The following is a 22610-nucleotide window of genomic DNA, read 5'->3' as shown; positions in this document are numbered from 1 at the left end:
TGCCATCAGCGCAGTAAAAGAAGTCAGAGGAACCTGATTAGAGGAGATTATCTGTCCAATGCATTGCTGTCAGGATATATTGACTAACAAATACTAACTGCAGCTTTGATGGAACGTAACATAATGTTCTTCTCTCACACACAACAGGAAAGCAATAGATCTTATTTCTTTGACATCTTTCACAAAAGCTAAAAAAGGTGAGGCACGTTTCTATTGTTGAACAGCAAAGAAGTGGCATTCATTCAGTCTTTTTCTGTGTTACTCCCCAAACTGCATGGCTCTTACCATTACTCATTGTAGCGGTCAATGCTACAATAATGCAAGTCTGTTAGGGCACTCAAGAAGTTAACTCCAATTGTTAAGTGGATTCAGTGGGTTGCCTTTTCACTTAATCTTGTGGAGGCGTGTGGTGTCAACTGTTCTAAGGAGGCGAATATTTCAGATTGCTCTAATCAATATTCAACTTCTGCTCTAACTCGCCCTTGGCGCTTGAGATTTGTACCAGATGGACTTCAAACAATCTGGGACTGATGTATTGAGCCTTTGCAAAGCCCATTTCACCAACAAGATGGTTTGCTCACGCACGAGAAACCCCAGCTCTTTACCTTGAATACACAAATAGTCAGGAAACAATGTGAGATGAAAAATGCTTCAAAAATGCAATGATTAGAATCAATATTTTGCTTATATCAAAGAATAGCTCATGTCAAAATGTTGATGTGGTAAAAAGAGATGTGGAGAATCACAACGCTCCGAGGGTCTGTAACATGTAAAGCATGAAACAAAGCAGATGGCTCACTCTCAGTGGAGGAGTGAAATTCAGAGTGGAGGTCTTTTAACTGATGACAGATATCTTGACAAGTGATTTGTAGCAGACCTACATGGAGGCTTCAAGAACAAAGTGTCAGTATTTTAAGCATCAATCAACTTCAGTCAACGTAAGTGATTCTTAAAAGCTCCAATACAAGTTGGGTTGAAACGGACAAAGGTCTACAGCATTGATTGATTGATGAATGAGTTCTTTTATTCGCATGTTTTTCAGAGTTGAAGCTTTTCACTGCAAACAGGAGCCCTGTTGTTTCTGGATGTATTTATAGACGTGGCTTGAACAGAGATATACTTTAGACAACAGTGGGTCAATACTGTCATGAGCCCTCTTCCTGCCTGGTAACACCACTAATTGTTTTCAATTATGTGCCACTCTGCTCCCTGCTCTCTCTACTCTGTCTGATTACCTCCACCTGTCTCTGCTCCACCCTCGTTAACCTACCAGCTGCACTGCATTTACCACTCATCATGCCCTGTATAGAAAGCCCTGTTTTTCAATCCACACTTGTCAGATCGCCTGCCTGCCTGCCTGCCTGCCTGCCTGCCTGCCTGCCTGCCTGCCTGCCTGCCTGCCTGCCTGCCTGCCTGCCTGCCTGCCTGCCTGCCTGCCTGCCTGCCCTGCCTGCCTGCCACTCTGACCTGTGATCCCGGACCTGTTACTACTACTCTGATCTCCAGCCCCGGTAAACCCGACTTGCCTTACGACTACGAGTTTTGAATATCCCTGAACTGTACTACTGCCGTGCCTCATTCGGTCCTGTTGTGTGTGTGTGTTTCAATAAATCCTTGATCCCGAAATTGCGCTCCTGGGTCCTCGTCTGTCTGTCCTGACAGAACGATCTGACCATCATGGACCCAACGCACGCCCAAACCAGCATGCAGGTAGAGACTGAGATGTCTGCCCTACAGCGACTGGAACGCACTGAGGGAGACATCAATCGGATGACCGGCGATATCGCTTCCCTGCTCCAACTCAGCCAACAACAACAATTTAACCAGCAGCAACAACACATTCAACAACAGCAGCAACAGCTCCAACAGCAGCAACAACTACTAGCCCAAGCCCTGCTGCTACTCACCAATGCGGCCACTCCTGCTTCGTCTGTTCCAGTACCGTCTGCCCTACTCCATCCCGCTGCTGTGTCTTCTCCAGCTGCTTCAGGGTCCAACGCTGCAGTACCGCCTCCAGAACCGAAGATTGGCCATCCGGAACGCTTTGACGGTGACCCGAAGCAGATCCGAGCCTTCCTGACCAGCTGCCGAGTGCAGTTCGCATTACAGCCCAGGACCTTCTTGATGGAGGGAGCCAGGGTGGGTTACGTCATTACCCATCTCACCGGCCGAGCTCGGTTGTGGGGAGCGGACTACATTAAAGACGAGCTCGTCTCTCATGAGCAGCCCAAGACACTTGATGACGCCATTGCCCTTGCCGTTCGCATTGATCGGCGTATCCAGACCCGCAGAAGAGAGAGAGGGCGTCTGAGTCAACCAGCCATCCGCATTCGGGGGGAGTCCTCCACGTTCCACCCCCCGCCTGTCAAGCCCCAAAGCCAACTCAATCAACCTGAGCTCATGGAGATTGGTCGCGTCTCCCTCACCCCCGAGGAACGACGGCGCCGTCTAGCCTCAAACCTTTGTCTCTACTGCGGTGGCGAGGGTCATCGTGTCACCACCTGCCCGTCAAAAGCCGCAGCTCACCAGCTGTAGGGGAGATCCGGGTGAGCTCAATACATCTTCAGTCTCCCCCCATCCGAAAACCCCTGCTTCAGCTCCGCCTTCGACTTTCCGACACAACTCACACCCTGGCCGCCCTAGTGGATTCCGGAGCCGAAACAAACATAATGGACACAGAGCTCGCGCGGCAACTGGGCGTGAACCGTCAACAACTCACTCCACCCGTTCCTGCACGAGCCCTGGATGGACACCGTCTCGGCACCATCACTCACATCACGGCCCCTGTGACAATTCTGCTGTCAGGAAACCACCAGGAGTCCATCCAGTTCCACCTCATACCCTCACCCGGCCAACCACTGATCCTTGGATTTCCGTGCCTCCGTCTTCATAACCCCCAACTTGACTGGGAAACAGGCACAATACGCGAGTGGGGGAGGGGCTGCCATTGGACCTGCTTAAAGGGAGCCATCTTGCCAATCGACCGGGGAGCTTCCAGCACCGCCCCCGACATATCCAATATTCCTGCCTGTTATCACAACTTGAGAGAGGTGTTCAACAAGTCCAAGGCCACGTCTCTGCCACCGCACAGACCGTATGACTGCGCCATCGACCTTCTGCCCCCGAAGGGCCGTCTCTACTCGCTGTCAGCCCCAGAAAGAAAAGCCATGGAGGACTACATAAACGATTCACTGGCCACCGGCATAATCCTTCCATCATCTTCCCCCGCGGGAGCGGGATGCTTCTTTGTCGGAAAAAAGGATGGCTCTCTCCGTCCGTGCATCGATTACCGGGGCTTGAACGACATTACAGTCAAGAATTGTTATCCTCTACCCCTACTCCTCTGCCTTTGAACTGCTGCAAGGGGCCACAGTGTTCACCAAGCTAGACCTGCGGAATGCCTACCATCTGGTGCGGATGAGAGAGGGTGACGAGTGGAAGACTGCGTTCAACACTCCAACAGGACACTACGAATATCTTGTCTACCGTTCGGTCTCACCAATGCCCCGGGAGTGTTCCAGGCGCTGGTAAACGACATCCTCAGAGACATGCTCAATAAGTTTGTTTTCGTTTACCTTGACGACATTTTGATCTTTTCAAAGACTCAGACAGAACACACTCACCATGTCCAGTTGGTTCTACGCCGGTTGCTGGAGAACTCTCTCTTCGTGAAGGCAGAGAAGTGCGAGTTCCACGCCAAGTCTGTCTCATTCCTGGGTTATGTGGTGACCGAAGGCAGTGTTCAAATGGATCCTGCAAAGGTGTCTGCTGTGATGTCGTGGCCGGTTCCAGAGACCCGTAAAAAACTGCAGCAGTTCCTGGGGTTCGCCAACTTTTATAGGAGATTCATCCGGGGTTACAGCACAGTGGCAGCACCACTCACTGCGCTGACCAGCGTGAAACAGCCGTTTCAGTGGACAGCAGCCGCTGACAAAGCCTTCAAGACCCTCAAAGCTCGTTTCACCTCAGGCCCTATTCTCCAAATGCCTGACGCTGGACGGCAGTTTGTGGTGGAGGTGGATGCTTCGGATGTAGGAGTTGGAGCGGTGCTTTCCCAACGAGCAGCAGAGGATGGCAAGATGCACCCCTGTGCCTTTTACTCCCGTAGACTGACTTCAGCAGAATGCAACTACGACATCGGCAACCGCGAGCTACTGGCCGTCAAGCTCGCCCTCGAGGAGTGGCGCCACTGGTTGGAGGGGTCTAAAGTTCCGTTTGTGGTCTGGACAGACCATAAAAACCTGGAGTATATCCAGACAGCCAGGAGGCTAAACTCCCGCCAGCGTCGGTGGTCATTATTATTCACCCGTTTTAACTTCACGCTCTCCTACCGTCCTGGCTCCCGCAATATCAAGCCCGACGCACTCTCCAGGATGTTTCAGAAGGATGAGGCATCCAATGAGGAGCTGACAACTATCCTCCCAAGCCCCTGTGTTGTTGCTGCCTTGACCTGGGACATTGAGGAGCAGGTCAGAGAAGCCATCCGGAACCAGCTGAGCCCCAGTGCATGCCCCTCTAACCGTCTCTTTGTCCCAGCAGATCTGAGGTCTCAGGTGATTCAGTGGGGGCATGACTCTCGCCTGGCCTGTCACCCCGGAATCACACGCACCCTCCATCTGCTCTCCCAACGTTTCTGGTGGCCGTTGATGAGGAAAGATATCCAGGAGTTTGTTAGAGCTTGCCTCACTTGCAACCAGCACAAGACCCCCAGTCAGCCCCCAGCTGGGTTACTCCAGCCTCTGCCAGTGCCCATGCGACCCTGGTCCCATATCTCCCTGGACTTTGTTACGGGCCTTCCGCAATCTGGAGGAAACACTGTCGTCCTCACCATCGTTGACCGCTTCAGTAAAATGACCCACTTCGTGCCCCTCCCAAAGCTGCCAACTGCAAAGGAGACCGCCCGGGTGGTCTTGGAACATGTGTTTCGAGTCCATGGTCTGCCCAGGGATATTGTGTCAGACCAAGGCCCTCAATTCTCTGCGGCCTTCTGGAAGGAATTCTGCAACCTTCTTGGGTCCACCGCCAGTCTGTCATCGGGATTCCACCCACAGTCGAATGGTCAAACGGAGAAGACACTGAGGTGTGTGACCTCACGCAACCCCCGTGCTTGGGCCCAACATCTTCTCTGGGTAGAATATGCCCACAACTCACTCACCAGTTCTGCCACCGGACTCTCCCCCTTTCAATGTGTTTATGGATATCAACCACCTCTGTTTACCAGTCAGGAGGGAGATGCTACCTGTCTCTCTGCGCTCGCCTATGCCCGCCGCTGCCGCCACACATGGGCCCAGGCTCGCGCCACACTCCTGAAGTCCAGTGCAAGCTATGCTATCGGAACCAACCGGAGGAGGACCCCAGCACCAGTTTACCATGTCGGACAGAAGGTCTGGCGCCTCGCTTCATTGGACCCTTTCCCATACAGAGGGTCATCAGCCCTACGGCGGTCCGACTACTGCTACCCAAGACCATGAAGGTACATCCCACCTTCCACGTCTCCAAGCTCAGACCTGTACATGAGAGCCCACTGGTCCCAGCAGCACCACCGCCTCCTCCTCCGCGCTTCCTCGACGGTGGCCCCGTCTACACGGTCCGGCGACTGCTCCGCTCTCGACGAAGGGGTAGGGGCATCCAATATCTGGTGGACTGGGAGGGTTATGGTCCTGAAGAGAGGGCTTGGGTTCCCGCTGGAAGAATTGTGGATCCGGCCCTCATCACTGAATTCCATCGCCAACACCCTGACCAGCCATCTCTCCGACGGGGTCGGCGCAGGGCTTCTTGCCATGTAGATCCACTTCCAGGCCCTGCTGCCCCTGCTCCGGTGTCTAATCCTGACCCTGAACCTGGTTCTGAGCTGGGGCCCTCGGATGTCGAGTCTTATGATGGAGACGGTGCCGCTGAGGATATGGACTCTGACCGCTCAGAGGAATTCTGACCCTCCGCCGGCTCCCCCTCCTCCCGCCCGGCTTGGTGGTGTTTCTTGGGGACTTCTGGGGCCGTCTCTTGGGGGGGGGTCCTGTCATGAGCCCTCTCCCTGCCTGGCACATAATTGAAAACAATTAGTGGTGTTACCACTCTGCTCCCTGCTCTCTCTACTCTGTCTGATTACCTCCACCTGTCTCTGCTCCACCCTCGTTAACCTACCAGCTGCACTGCATTTACCACTCATCATGCCCTGTATAGAAAGACCTGTTTTTCAGTCCACACTTGTCAGATCGTCTGCAAGCCTGCATCGGAACCCTGCCTGCCTGCTTTCAACTCTGACTCCTTGTGTGTGTGTGTGTGTGTGTGTGTGTGTGTGTGTGTGTGTGTGTGTGTGTGTGTGTGTGTGTGTGTGTGTGTGTGTGTGTGTGTGTGTGTGTGTGTGTGTGTGTGTGTGTGTGTGTGTGTGTGTGTGTGTGTGTGTGTGTGTGTGTGTGTGTGTGTGTGTGTGTGTTCCAGTTCCAAAAACACCAACGACTTCACTTGAGATTAAAAAAAAAGAACATGCATGTAAGTTACACATCAACGTATCATTGCTCAGTTTGTCACGCTTGTCTGTTGTAGCTTACATTGCAGCACACCTGCCAGTGTGAATTATGGGCTGCTGATGTCGATTACTGACACCAGGCATCAGTGCTAAGTTATTTACAGATAATATAAAACAGTGTTCAAATTTCAGGGCAGCTCTTAAAGGGAAATTTGCCACCTTTTTATGTAGATGTCTAATAAGGGTTGATGGTAAATGTACACAATTGAAGCAATAACTTCCTCAGTGCTATATCGATAGAGGATTGAGTTCTCCTGCTTGGGGGGCGGCAGTGCCTACATGTACCAGGATGCATTGCGCACGAGCTACTGACATCCAGAGGGACCCCGCCGGCCACATTCTCTTCCACGGCTAATCAAGCCGCAGCTTTGGCCTTTCTCATCTGCACGCTGTGAAAAGTATCTTCGTCCATAACATTATCTGCACTTCGGGATGCCATTTTCATTATTGGAAAAGTAGCTACTTTGCAATACAAGTGAAGAGAACAAGGAAGTTCGGTTTTGAGCTTCATCTACAGCTTGGTACCCAGAGGCAGAGACTAGAAATCCAGGATGAAATAGTTCTTCCTTACCTCCAACTGTGTCACTGTCACTGCACTGGATGCAGGAAGTACAACAGATGTTGCAGCAGGAGAACTCCACTTTCTCATTTAAATCATCCCACAATGACGAATGTATTGCTTTAACGGACTACATTAACCCTCAACACCGATTGGACAGCCACATACAAGGTGGTGGCATCACATTCTCACATCACTTTTGGGTTATGAAGGAATTGTTTGCTGATTATTGAAGGATGTACTTGATCGGTTTACCTGTTTTTACACCTTTGAATCTCCGCAGACATCTCCAATTCATTCAGCAAGTCATAAAAGTCTGGTGTTGTTCCAGCTGACGGCTTCTTACAAAGCTTGCAAGCGTCCTAACTACATCCATAAAAAAAGACAGATAATGTGGAAAAAACGGCAACAAGAGTTGATGATATTGACACAGCAGTACAAGTTAAACTCTTAATCTCTCAAATGTCTTTAGTCAGCCTAGAGCTAAAATGTCAGACCTCTGGGAATATCTCATCTTTTTTTCTTTATCTTAAAAGGTGAGAAAAGTGAGACTGTGATGCTGATAAATGATTCATTGCATCTTTAATGTCAAGGCTGTTTGCCTGCCAGCAGGCTGTTGGACATTATAGTCTAATTATAATTAATTTGTCCTCAAAATACTCAAAGGAAATAACTTCAGTGTTACATAACACAGCCCTGTGCTTCAAGGTGCAGCCAGATCACGCAGCATGTAATAGCCACCGAACACTTTAAAGGTCAGTGGTATTTCAGTACTGTCTCATTTCTTCACACTCTCACTAGTTCACTGCTCTCCTCTGTAAGCCTGAGTGTGTATACATTTTCAAAATGGCTATGCAGTTCCAGTTGACGAACAAATATGATGAGGAATGAACACAGCGTAAATTTTGGATCAGGTAGGTGAATAAGTGGGGCCGGGATGAGGCAACAGTCCCAGATGAGAAGAAGGCACAGGGGTAGTTTTAAAGCTCAAAGCTTTGTATTTAATAGGGCGAATATTAAACTTGTGATGTGGCACTCAAGGTTGTTTTGAGAACAGGCACTCTGCCTGTGAGCTATAGATGGTTTGCAGTTGTTGTGGAGGTGAAACAGCTGAGATCATTAACCCGGTTTCTGAGTGTCGCCTGATGTCATTTCAGCAGTCCAGGTCAGTGGACCAAGAGATGATTTGTAGGTAAATAGGGAAGTAAACCCTGAGCTGTTTCATCAACAGTTGAATGTCTAGCTTTTTGCCGGACTGGTTAATGAACCTTTATTTAACCAGGTAAGTCAAGAGGAAAACATTCTTATTCACAATGGCGGCCTGGCAAAAGGCAAAGCCTCTTGAGGGAAGGGGGTAGAGGCTAAATTTACAGAGTACTGCACATTTAAACTTTAAACTAAGTGATATGACATCAATGCTGGTGTTGATTTTGACATTTCTTACTAAATTTATAACATTTCATGGGTTGAAAACGGCTCAAATGCCATCTACTGTTTTAAATCAGCCCTGAACCTTGCAAGGCTTAAACTGAGATAGAGATCAGCGTGATGTCACCTGTTTGTGTGTTTGTTTGTAGACTACGGTTTTGAAGCCTCGAGTTTGGCATTTCGGCTCTTCGAAGATGAAAACACAGAGAGCACCCAAACCGGACAACACCGTGGTAGCAAACTGTCAATCACAACGTAGCTCCACTAAAGCATCTCCTGGTTTATCGTCTATTTTACTCTAAATTTAACCATAATTTACTAAATGAACATCATGCTGTAATAAAGAAGACTTGAAACTAGCGATTGAGATTATAACCTCGTCAGAGAAATGTTTACTCATATAATAATCCAAGTAAGAAGTAGTGTCATTTTCTCATAGACTTCTATATAATTGGACTTTTTTGCAACCGGTGGAGTCGCCCCCTGCTGGCTTTTGGAGAGAAGGTTTTATACAGTTCTGCATTGGCTTTACTTTTCAGACCCGGAGGGTGATGCGCAGTGAAATCACGCTCATTTTTTTATATATGCTGATCGAGACGCATCATTCACAGGAGTTTCCGCTTTTTTTTTAGACTTGCTAACCTTATTATATATTTTTTAATTTGCTTTTGACAGCTGTAGAAGCACCACTGCATTATTCCCCTTCAGACCCTCTTATGGCTCAGTAATGGGTGCAGATGGCAGCATGATCCTTCAATAGCAACATCACTGCTATGCATGTTTGCTAAAACTGGATTTATAGTGCATTGGAGCGTAGCGTTAGAGCCTAATCACAAAGCCACCATAGATAAACTGTGTACCTTCTCAAAAGTGTAACTTCACATCAGGGCTGTGGCAGCTCCGGAGACACAACACGGAGATTGTGATTGGCTGCTTGGGGGTTCTCCAACAAGTTTCAAAAGCTCTTGGAGTTTGTTGATAGGACAACATCAAGCAGGTTGAATACAGGTTTGGGTATCTTCTCCTTTTCAGTAACACACATCTATATTCCCACTGCAACCCTTCTGCTACTAGAGTGAATGAATGAATGACTTAGTTTCAGCTACAGATGTATTCTGGTTGTTTACTTTTGTACTGCTGTTTTATACCACGATATGTGTTCTAGCTCTAAATCTCAATTTGAATTTTAACATTGCAATTGTACGACAGTAATCTCCTTGGCAAGGCAAACATTCCTATCATGGTTTTAGATTAGAAAGTAAACAAAAGATTGTATGTGGGGAATAATAGTACAGCACAATGCTCCCTCGTCACGCACGATACATGTGTCTCGGGAACTGTAAAACTAAATTTAAGGCATAGTTGTTATATATGACGGAACCCCCGTTAACTCTTGGCATCAAGTATAAATCCAGCTTGTCTGTCTGCATGCTCCTCTCCTTCAATAATATACCTAGCTGACTTTGCATACGTTCAAAGCAGTAGGAATCATTCACTGCCAGTCATGTAAACACACACATTACATTTCACTCAGTTCCTCGGCTCATCAACGGCAGGAGGAAATACAAATGATCTTTACTCATGCATCCATACAAGAAGCCATTTGAGACAATGGACGAATAACATAAAAACACTGAAGGTGTAAGTAATGGAACCTGAAAATGGCCGTCATTTGAATTCATATCACAAAATGGACATTTGATGGATGCTTGAAGTGCACCGGTGACTCATTTGCAGCGTGGGTAGCCCAAGTGGCAATCAAGCCCCTGAACACTATTGTTCTTTGTGTCTAAATAACAAATAGACAAATTAAGGATTGAATGCAGAGTGGATTGGACACACATGAAAATGATGTCTTAATTGGAATTTTTTAGATATGATGGAGATGATGGAAAGCACTATTCTCATTGTGCTATAATCATAACAACAACAAGGAGGAATAACACAAACACAAGCTTCCAATACATGAGCTGTGTTCAAGCTTTAGGGCACTGATTACAAACCTAAAGTGCAGCTTATGTGTCCTTGGTCAGAGGTGGTTGATGGGTAAGAGGCACTTATTCATGAGCCCTCAGGAGCTTATCATTATGGTAATCACACTCTTACAGAGAAAGGAAAAAGTTTATTCTCTGAATCTTGTCAACAGGTTTAAAGAACATCATTACTAGTTATGAGGAACATTTAGAAGACAACTAAAGCTCCCGTATAAATTGTGTGAAAATCCCATTTTTACCTTTTATATCTGCTGGCTTTAAGATCCATCTTAATGAAGTTATTTGCAGGGGCTTACATCATAGTATGGAAATATAAGCTTGACTGATCCTCAATTCAGCAGAGTAAATATGAATGATTAGACAATCACACTTCTAAGGCAGCCTACTTCTTTTCAAATAAAACATGCTGGTGTGCCTCCGAGCACGCAGATGTACTGAGAGAATGTGATTGCATATGATCAGATACTCCGTGTCCAACAGAGATGTGAGTGATTACACAATCCTTATTTGTCTGGATTTGGAGGGACCAACATTTCATGACAATGTATTCTGGACAGAGTGTTGCCCTCAAGCATGTTGCCCAAGTTTTGTGAAATATTTATTCCACACCTCAGTGGTCCACTGCTTGTTTCAGCATCGGTGACCTTTTGACTCAGCACTAAGGCTTTTAACCAGGCATGACTCCAAAGGCTTGAATAACAATTTTTTTTTTTAACTGCATATTTCCATCGCATGCTCCTGCAGGAAACTCTTCTGCTAATGGCGAAGAATAACTCTCGTCTCCTGCTATCCGATAATTTAACTGGTAGACAAAGCCATGCTGCTGTCGCAGCGGGGGCTGGCAAAGAAGATAAGTGCAGTAATGTGGCTTTAAACACAGGCAACATGTCACAGCTGTTTGACAAAGCCACGCTGTGATAAATTAAGAGGCATGCAAGAATACCGTGTGAAATTTGCTTTTGAATATTTAGGCAGCGCTCTGGTTGCTCTCTTGATAAGATCTTCGCGTCAGCCACATCATCATGAAGCCCTTTTGTCATCAATCTTAACAGAGTCCTGCTTCACGTCTCAGCGCCCACACCGTTATTCCACAAACTCAGACTACTGTATCCAGTGTTAACCTGTTTTTGTATCAGACATAGAAACAGGCGAAACACACAGACTAGTACATACGAGACTAATCAACTAATTAAACAAAGGTGGAACACATGAGGAATGGGGCAGACATTAACAAAGGCCGGATCAAATGCAATCGTTAACTGTCGTAAACTGTCATGTCCTGTTTTATTTTGTAAGGTTCACTCCCCTTGTGTCATGTCTAGTTGTACTTTCTGTCTGTGTGTTTTTCCCTCCTTTTGTGATTGTTGATTTGATCCTCCTGTGTCCATTCACCCTGCCCTTGTGTCTTTGCCTTTCTCCCCCAGCTGTGTCTCGTTCCCTTCATTAGTTTCTGTGTGTATATATCAGTCTGTCTCATTGTCCTCCTTGTTGGTTCATCATTCATGTTTCCCCCTTGTTACTGGATGTTTTCCGCGTGCTGACTAGTACCTCATCGTGTTCCCTCGTATCATCCTGGTTCGTCTTTTCAGTTTACTTTTTACCTTTTGTATTTTTATAGCTCGTTCCCTCGGTTGTTTTTGCTTTGTACCATAATGTGTTTTTGGGCTTTGTGTAATTAAAGCTCACTGTTCTTTAAAACCCTCGTCTGCTGTTCTGCATTTGGGTCCTCCTTTTTATGAATCAGTAAACAGTAAAGAGACTCATCAAACGCAACCGCGTTCATGATTATGGTTGTTTAGTTTGACCGGGAAGCCAGTTTCAAAATTGAATGACATGGATTCAAGTTTACAATGCAGCTGAAAGCACAGAAGGATGCAAAAACAGAGGCAACAAAATACAGAATCAGGAAATATGTTTTAATAGGATTTATCTCAACGAGCTGCAACCCTCCCAATGCATTGTGCTTTTTTCGTGGTGAGAAATTCTGACGGATTCTAAACATTTAAGTGTTTAATTGTAATTTGAAATGCGTTACATTACTGCAAAAAGCTAAGAAACACGACTTTATGCCTAATGATGATTTATTCTTTCCTACTGAACCCTGACAGATTGCATGTACTGGCCATGTTTTGGACTTTTCATGTTTATGTGTAAACAGAAAGTAGGACATTTGCCTGTAACTGGGTGAAAGAGTAAGCAAACAGGGATTTACCAAAGGTTAAGATGACGTGTTTTATACAATAATCGTATTCAGTGACGTGTTTGCAACATGTGACGTAATCCTAAAGGTCGGTAGCTTCAGTAACTCAGTAACTCATCTCTCATAGATGAGTTACTGACGTCAGGAAAGATTGACCACTCTCTCTGTTTAATATTCACTCACATCTCTTTACAAGATGTTGGTTGTTTAAAGCTTCTCCAGCAACCAATAGGATTACGGCACATATTGCAAACACATCATTGAATAATATTATGTACATTTCCCCAACTTTTCCTTTAAAATTCCTACCATGGAAAGAAAAAAAACAGTTTCCTGCCATGGATAAACCGTTCTGCTAACAATCCCACAATGCAACACTCCACATTTTATTGGTCTCATGCATCACTCACTGTTTAAAGTGTCTGAAATCTAAATCTACTGCTCACTATACAGTGACAAGATGAGTGTCTGGTATAAAGCCTGGAGTAAAGAAGAGAACAGGGGAGGGATTTCTCTGCCTGCTCAGAATCATATTTTAGTCTTTTTATTTTTGTTAGTTTTCTTCTTCAGTGAAATGCCAGTTACCATGGTTACAGGTGTTGTTATCTACCGTGAGGTTAGCGGAGAATTCTCTGAGGACTGCCCGTTGTTTTCCGACGGCCCATTAGTCCTTAACCCCAACAGTCCAAAACAATGTCCCATTTGACCGACAGCCTATTATCCCAAAACCAAATGGCAAATGCTTTGAAGGCCCATTGCTCCAAAAACACACACTGTCCCTGCAACAACACACAGGAGCAAATCAATCAATGATGTCATCGGATATCATGATTTTTTTTTTGGGATTTTTTCGGGGTTGTATAAGAGGAGTTAGATTGGTTAGGGCTGCAACGTCAGGTGAAGGGAAAACATTGCACCCAACGACATCATTCTGCTTCGTGATGAACCATGAGCTTCTGTTGCGGGGACAGTGTGTGTTCTTCAGAACAATGGGATTTTGTTTTTATTAGTGGACCGTCGTATAAGTGGGTTTTCGGTCAAATGGGACAATTGGGTTCTTCGGAATAATGGACCGTTGGCATGGCACCGTTCATACCGAGTGTAATGGTTCAGTCAATGTTTTTTTATTACACGAAGATTACTACTGAAGGATTAATCAGGATGCAACAATATTTGATTTATAAGCAGCTAGTTGACACAACTTTCACATTATGTTTTTATTTGTGGATATAAAATGTAATACATTTCATCATAATTCTAGTAATTAATGGTGTTATTATTATTCAATGTGTCATTTCTATTGTGAAAACTTAATCCAGGAATATCTTTCATTAGTTTTCCTTAATGAAATTAACTGAGATACAGGCGGAATGAAAATAGTATTTAGTGTGCACACACTTATTCTCTGTGTTGTCTTTGTCTTTTCCATTACGTTGCATTATTTAATTCCAATTTGCTTCTGCTGAATTATTCATGTTATATTTACACAAATTTGCAGTTTTGTTTTGACCCTCACCTTTCAGTTTCCATTACACTAAATCGATCACAATGCGAGACAATCATCTTTTACAGTTTTGTTTGTTGTTTTGGTCCAAATTGTTCTTCCTTATCTCCCCCGGTGTGTCCGAGCTACACAACAGATGAAGTGCGACTGCTTTATATCTGTGTCTTCTACTCCATATGGTTATATATTCTCACGTTTACTAGATAAAAGCATCAGAATGTACTTTTTTTATCTGCAATGAAAAACAACCTGGAAATGTTTGCTGGGTGTTCCCTGTGATGAGATGTCCACATAATGTGTCAGCCGATCAATTACGTTTTAGAAGAACAAAAACAGAATTCTCATCTCATTTTAACGACGACTTCAAACATCGTTATTCAAAATCCATCAAGCTTACTTTTGTCAGGCAGAAACAAAGGCTCTTTTTATGACTCAAATCTATTTTACCCCTGCAATCTGCTGAGCAAACAAGAGGCTTTAGCCGATAGGCCAATACCGTTTAATATTCATAATGGTCTAAACAGGAGGCTTTAGAGGATCTGTGCAAATTACATTATGGATAATTGAAAAACATTTGGATTTCAGTCTCCGCTCACTAGACTGTGTTCCCTTACGCTTTCTGAGCAGATATTCTATCAATATCATTGATCTGATATTTTTAATATATGCAAGTGTTATCGTATCGTCTACAACCATCATCCCGTCAGTAAAGAAACAATCTTTGAATACTGAATGCATCTTTATTTCTCATTGCATATATCAGATGGTAACATCATTCTAAATGGTTGTATAATATTCTAATTCATTCCACTCCACTCTTTAGGAATTTGCATATTCCACCCTGCAGATCAGCTCATTGAAGTGAAGTCTGAGCGAGACGTGTTTGTTTACCCTTCGACGTCTAAATTAGCATTTTTTTTCTTTTACATCATAAAGCAAATGTCCCTGCAGCAGAGAGCTCACTCACAACCCCTCTAGAAAATCACCTTGTCGTGTTTTCCATCTTTTCACAATTCATTCTCTGCAGAGCTGCAATCGGTGTGACTGATTACAGGGAGCGACAAACTCCTCTCTTGTTCCCCGCCGCCCGAAGGCACTGGATAAACATTTGAACACTCAAACTTGAAATTTGTTTTCATCTGCTGCTTTGTTAAGATAATTTTCTCAAATTGTTAGTGTGTGAAGTGAAATCTCCGACCCCACCTCTGTGCAGAGTGCATGCTGGGAGAGATGAGACGGAGAGCAAAAGCTTCTCCAGTGTTTATCTGCTCTCAATTAACTAAGCGTGAAACTAAAACGTTGATGTATACATATGATATGATGGATTCGTTGATTTGAACTGAACAGTGCTGCAGGGGAAAAAAAATAAAATCACCCGAGTTAACATGTAAGTGTAGAATGAGTTCAGTCAGTTAAAGCTCAGGATCGTGATTCCAAGTGTTTAAGATGCCTCCACTGTGATTACAGTGAACTAACATTATTACAAGTCAACCCCCCTCTCTATTTTCCACCTTTGAATAAATGCAAAATGTCCACAAAAAACACTCCTTGTAAATCATGTGTTAAGTAATTAAAGCCCAAGAAATGCTAAAAAATCCCCATTTTAAATGTTTATATTGGCTGGTTTACACACACACACACACACACACGCCTAACGTTACAGTGTGGATGAATGGATTACGGCACCTGATCACTTGCATTTAAGAAATTCATCTTTCATCGTCAACGTGGCCGAATGTTGACTCAACATGTGAGAGGGAACAAAAGGCCACATTGCTGTAGATGAGTGTTATTCAGAACACTGTGACCTCCCCTTAAAGAAATAACTCGGCAACAAGGTACCGAGCTTCAAGGGCCCGCCGTTGCACCATCAATATTTACGCCATTGGCCCTGAGTGATGAAGTATCACCGACATCTTGGATGCAGTCTTTCAGTTTCACGTCCAAACAAAGTGGTAAATTATTGTCTCATTTACAACCTGTGCGATCAAGGAGGTTGTTAAGTGATTAAAAACTGAATGTAGCAGTTTTACCTTAAAGAAATCCATGTTTCTCCCACGCATGACAACTTAAGATACAAAATCTTTCATCCGGTTAAAATATATTTAAGTGTTTTTAGTAATAAATGTGCCTTTAAAAGTGGATAAAAATACAATCTATGACAAGCGGATACGACGCCATTAAATGCACCGTTAATTAAAATGATGCATTTCTCCACGTTTGAAAATTGTTGGAAACATTTGTGATACTCTTAGAACAAAACTCAGCAAAATACATCATTTAGTTTGTCATTTTTAGACATTTTAATATGGAAAAGGTCACATTTTATATATTTTAAAGCAGTCGGACTGACACAATTGAATAAATGTCATAGCAAATGTCAAAAGATTGTGACTGCACTATCCTCAGAATCACACTCCAGATTGAAGTACTCACTGACCTTATGATGAAATCACTGGAGTCGATGAGGCCGCCGTACTGGGCCCCCTTCAGGTTCCCAGAGTTCCCCACCACGGCGCATGTCCTGCAGCGCTCCGGGCTGGCGTCCATGTAGAGCACCTCATCAGGGATGACTTGGAATAGCTCCTCCACCACTTCAGTGAAGTTGGCCGGATGCCTGTCCGACTGCAACCACTGGTGACACAGCAGAGACAGACCTCAGAGAGCTGCGGCTCCAGGGCCACTTTAAGTTGAAGTGATTGAACAAGGGCAGCGGAGCTCGAGACACATTTCTGAAATAACCTAAGGGGGGGCTTAGCGACGTCTGCGGGGGCTCTTTTGGCCGGGCCTTCTTCTGGTGGCTTTGAACTCGGAGAGACAGAGAATAAACGCAGGACTGTGTATGCACTGTACACCGTTATATGTTGTGCAGAATGTTCTGCAGTCTCTCGTGACTTTGAGTGACTGACGCTCTAAATATTACTGGAGATGCTTTTGCACCGTGCCAATACAATTCTTGGGAAACCATTTAACATTTTTTAATTTTATGTGGCTTTGAATATTGGATAAAAAAGATGCAATTTATTAACGTAACTGCCAGATAACACACGGTATTTCCCATGGTCATTTCATACAATACAATTCATTTATTGGTAAAGTTTGATCTTTAACAATCGTTCAGAGAATTCTGTCGCGTTTGATTTTGGCTTGATTTTCAGGATTGATAACGGAAGAGAAGAATGTAAAATGCAATTATCTTAAATGACCAATTCCACCTCGAATATAAAGACATTCAGTTTAAAAAGAAGAACAATGTTTATCCAGCTGAACTTTACAGAAAAGGCTTTTGAAGGATTCTGTTGGAAATGACCTGAAATGATTGAACATTCCAGTTTTGGCCTTTTGATCTTTACAGCCGGTTAAATATCAGGAAACTAACAACCCTTCATGATTTATTTCAGGTTTATAAGGATGGTCTCTCAAGGACGGTGTCAGATATGGTGAACATAATGCATTAATTTGTTAACGTTCTTTATGTAAAAGCTATTTATCATCTATAAAGCTATTATCTAAGAATAGTTAGTCTTAAAAGTCATTTTAATTCAAATTCTTACATTTTAAACGCCCAAATGTTGAACTTTTCTCTCTCTTTTCCCACTTAAATACCGTTTTATGTCACACAATGCAAACCTGTGTCTGTATATGCATGTATATACATATTATATATATAAAAACAGACTCATGTTGTGAACAGTAACTTGCATTTTCCGCCTAGTTTGAAACTGCCCTTTACTTAAACGACATTTAGCTGTGTAACATGTAAACTTTGTTGTGTCATTGGAGGAGCCCGGGTACACCTGGAGGTGAGGCCTTTGCCTGGCAGCAGCGCGGCCCGACCCATCTGGCCGGGGTACCGTCGATATGTGACGCTTACCTCATCAAGCACGCTGTGAGAAGCATTTCCTGAAATGAGTAGTGACAGGAGGCAACCTTGCAGTAATTTTTCTTTTCTTGCCTCTAATTGGACGCAGTGTGAGGTGAATGTGGGAATGCTTAAGGCACAGGATGCCTTCCAGATAAAGGTAGGATAATTGTGTGACATACACTTTGTGAAGAGGCTTTTCTAATTCAGAGAGCTCTACTTTAATAATGGGATATACAGAAGGAGCATTATACATATAATTAATATAAGGTATGTAATTATATATATATATATATATATATATATATATATATATATATATATATATATATATATAGCTGACATTCAAACAATAAAGCATCCATAATACACTTTATTAATTACTATCTAATTATTATATCCAGTGGAGGTTAATATGAGGAAATGTTTTAGCTACACTAACAGTAAATACCAGGTTTCTGTGTCAGTCACTTTAAATCCAAGACTCTTTCTCTTTGAGCAGCGATTTAACACTCAGCAATCATACAGGTGACAAAACCCATCATGGAAGAGACAGAGATAACAATTCCTCTTGTGACTCCAGTGTCAGAGGACAAACTGGAGAAAAAGTGGTCTGGTACTGGATATTTGCCATGTGTATATATACAGTATATCTCAAAAGTGAGTACACCCTTTAGATTTTTGCAAATATTCTGTTATATCCTTTCAGGGGATAACATTATCCTACTGAAACTTTGATATAACTTAAAGTAGTCAGTGTGCTGCTTGAATAACAGTATAGATTTATTGTCCTTTGAAAATTACTCAGTACACAGCTGTTAATGTCTAAACAGCTGGCAACAAAAGTGAGTACACCCCATAGTGAACATGTCTAAATTGTGCCCAAAGTGTCAATATTTTGTGTGACCACCATTGTTATCTAGCACTGCTTTAACCCTCCTGGGCATGGAATTCACCAGAGCTGCACAGGTTGCTTCTGGAATCTTCTTCCACTCCTCCACGACGACATCACGGAGCGCACGGATGTTGGACACCTTGCACTCCTCCACCTTCCTCTTGAGGATGCCCCACATGTGCTCAATTGGGTTTAGGTCTGGAGACATACTTGGCCAGTCCATCACCTTAACCTTCAGCTTCTTCAGCAAGGCCGTTGTCATCTTGGAGGTGTGTTTAGGGTCATTATCATGTTGGAAAACTGCCCTACGGCCCAGTTTCCGAAGAGAGGGGATCATGCTCTGCTGCAGGATGTCACAGTATATATTGGAATTCATGTGTCCCTCAATGAAATGCAGCTCCCCAGTGCCGGCAGCACTCATGCAGCCCCAGACCATGATGCTGCCACCACCATGCTTGACTGTAGGCAAAACACATTTGTCTTGGTACTCCTCACCAGGGTGCCGCCACACACGCCGGACACCATCTGACCCAAACAGGTTTATTTTGGTCTCATCAGACCACAGGACATGGTTCCAGTAACTCATGTTCTTGGATTCATTGTCTTCAGCAAACTGTTTGCGGGCTTTCTTATGCATCGGCTTCAGAAGGGGCTTCTGTCTGGGGCGACGGCCATACAAACCGATTTGATGCAGTGTGCGGCGTATGGTCTGGGCACTGACAGGCTGACATCCCACTTCTGCAACCTCTGCAGCAATGCTGGAAGCACTCGCACGTCTATTTTTGGAAACCAACCTCTGGATATGACGCTGAGCACGTGGACTCAACTTCTTTGGTCGACCCTGGCGAGGCCTGTTCCGAGTGGAACCTGTCCTGGAAAACCGCTGTATGATCTTAGCCACTGTGCTGCAACTCATTTTCATGGTGTTGGCAATCTTCTTATAGCCAAGGCCATCTTTGTGAAGCGCAATAATCCTTTTTTTCAGCCGCTCAGAGAGTTCCTTGCCATGAGGTGCCATGTTGTCCAGCATTCAGAGAGAATTGTGCCCAAAACACCAAATTTAACAGCCCTGCTTATCATTTACACCTGAATCCTTGTAACACTAACGAGTCACATGACACCAGGGCGGGAAAACAACATCATTGGGCACAATTAGGACATGTTCACTATGGGGTGTACTCACTTTTGTTGCCAGCTGTTTAGACATTAACAGCTGTGTACTGAGTAATTTTCAAAGGACAATAAATCTATACTGTTATTCAAGCAGCACACTGACTACTTTAAGTTATATCAAAGTTTCAGTAGGATAATGTTATCCCCTGAAAGGATATAACAGAATATTTGCAAAAATCTAAAGGGTGTACTCACTTTTGAGATATACTGTATATAGTATGTATAAATATATATATATTTATACATACTGTATATATATATATATATATATATATATATATACATACTGTGTGTATATATATATATATATATATATATATATTTTTATATTTTTATATATATATTTATATATATATATATATATAGTATATATATAAAATATAATTTTTTTTACTATTTTATTTTATATTATTATATTTTATATTATACTGTGTATATATATATATATATATATATATATATATATTACACTATATATCTATCACATTATATATATATATATATATATACACATATATATTTAATTACATATACACATATATATTTATATATATATACCATCATTATATTTATATATATATATCTATATATATACACACCGTAAATATAATAAAATAAAATAGTAAAAAAAATATATTTTATATATATACTTTATATTTATATATATATATATATATATATATATATATATATATATACTTTATATTTATATATATATATATATATATATATATATATTTATATATATATTTTTTATATATATATATATATATTTATGTGTGTATATTTATATATATATATATTTATGTGTGTATATTTATCAATAACTTGCAAAGGTAAGGCAGAAAATTCATTACCATATCTAACTAAAAAGAAGGAACAATTTTCCCTGAGATCGATCGATCCAACACATGCATTCTGGGTAATCTAAAGCCAGCAGACACTTAGCTTAGCATAAAGACTGGACGCAGGTGGGAACAGCTAGCCGGGCCTAGTTCAAAGGTAACAGAAGCCACAGCTGCTCCTCTCCAGCTCCACCCTCTCGTCCAAATATGGTCACTTCTGTTTCCAAAAAAAACGAGGTGGCAACAGCCAAAAAGCCAAACTCCCATACTCAAAGAAACGTAAACAAAACAATAGGTGACGGCAAACATGTCCACTTCTTCAATACAGTGTGTTTATCCCTGCTTCCAGTCTTTATGCTAAGCTAGGCTAATCGCCTGCTGGACCTAGCTCTATATTTATGATGGAGTCAGATTTCTTTCCTTAACAGTCACTGTTAGGAATAACTGTAGTCGAAGCACATATTCATGAACAGAAGTGACATATTTGCATAATGTTTGCAGCACATTTGCATTATTTCCGGAGGAACGATGCAGATTGCAAAAAGTAAATGGTTATGGCTTCCTACACATTCACCTGTACTTTGAGTTATGATGGAAAATGTCTCTCTTCGTCTATAGCTGTGGGAAAGATGATGAGAGTAAACAACAATTTCCATATCCACCCTCTCACTTGTTAAATGTGAACAAATTGTGCGTGGGAGTTTGCTTCACAACTTGATCCTGGTGAAGATCCCTTGGATTTGAAACAAACACATCTTGGGAGCATTAAAGCGGCGAGTGCTCTCTCTTCTTTATTCATGATCTTCCTTTTCAACACCTCGTCTAGCTCTCAGAAGCTGAATGGTTTTTTTCAAGCAATGCAAATCTCCCAAACACTTACCTGCCACCATTTAAAGGTTTCATCAGAGAGGACGCTGCTCTCTCTCGTCATCAGGGGGTGGACGGACTGATTGAAGCGCTCAGCAAACCAGGGGTCGTCCTCCAACTCCGTCATGCACTGTTGGCAGGCGCATAGCCCTTTGGAGAAAAAGTTGTCCGATAGGCGGAAAGCGTACTTGAAGAAGTAGACCGAAGGCTCCCGGAAAGTGTAACTGAACAGGAATGTTGTGAACGAAAGGACGCAAAACAGCAGAGCAAAAGTCCTGACTTTCCTCTGCTTGGGTAGAGACATGTCGTCGCAGTCGGCTGGACTCAAATAAATCACTGCTGTCCGATGAGCACTTCCTGTTGGTCAGGATTGGGTTCATGAAGGTTTGTTTGATTCATCCAAACCAATAGAAGGCTCTTCAGCTCCTGGTTATTCAGATCCTGCCAGTTTTATGTCTGTTGACTCTGTGAGGCGAGTGACTGATGTGTAATCCATTCTGTGATGATCTACCTAGGAGGCAAAGAAAAGGACATTTTTATGACACACACGTTGGGAAAATTAGTAAGAAAAACAGCCTGTGGGGCTCTGATACTGTTGAACTTTAATACACAAGGGAGTGTTCATTTGGCACTGCTCAGTGTTCTTTAAATTTCAGTTTCAAAGATGAAACTGTCAAACTGTACGTAACGCCGCACTATTCTCTGTGCGTGGCTGTGGCTTTTTTTATTGCTCGGTTTCTTCCCTTCAAGACAAATT

The 22610-nt window shown here is 43.2% G+C and overlaps 1 protein-coding gene across 1 annotated transcript in view; it reads right to left on the bottom strand.

Annotated features, from left to right (window-relative positions):
• LOC115015289 (CMP-N-acetylneuraminate-beta-galactosamide-alpha-2,3-sialyltransferase 1-like) overlaps positions 1-22157 on the bottom strand; it is a 35008-nt gene extending 12851 nt beyond the window's left edge. Inside the window, exons 1-2 of the mRNA XM_029442439.1 lie at positions 21867-22157; positions 16652-16845 (exon numbers count right to left, since the gene is read on the bottom strand). Of these exons, the coding sequence (XP_029298299.1) occupies positions 16652-16845; positions 21867-22157 (485 nt within the window). The remainder of the gene's footprint in view (positions 1-16651; positions 16846-21866) is intronic.
• Positions 22158-22610: the final 453 nt, after the last annotated feature.

Source organism: Cottoperca gobio, chromosome 11, assembly GCF_900634415.1.
Source record: "Cottoperca gobio chromosome 11, fCotGob3.1, whole genome shotgun sequence".
NCBI lineage: Eukaryota > Metazoa > Chordata > Actinopteri > Perciformes > Bovichtidae > Cottoperca > Cottoperca gobio.
This window is presented reverse-complemented; position numbering and strand designations above follow the sequence as displayed.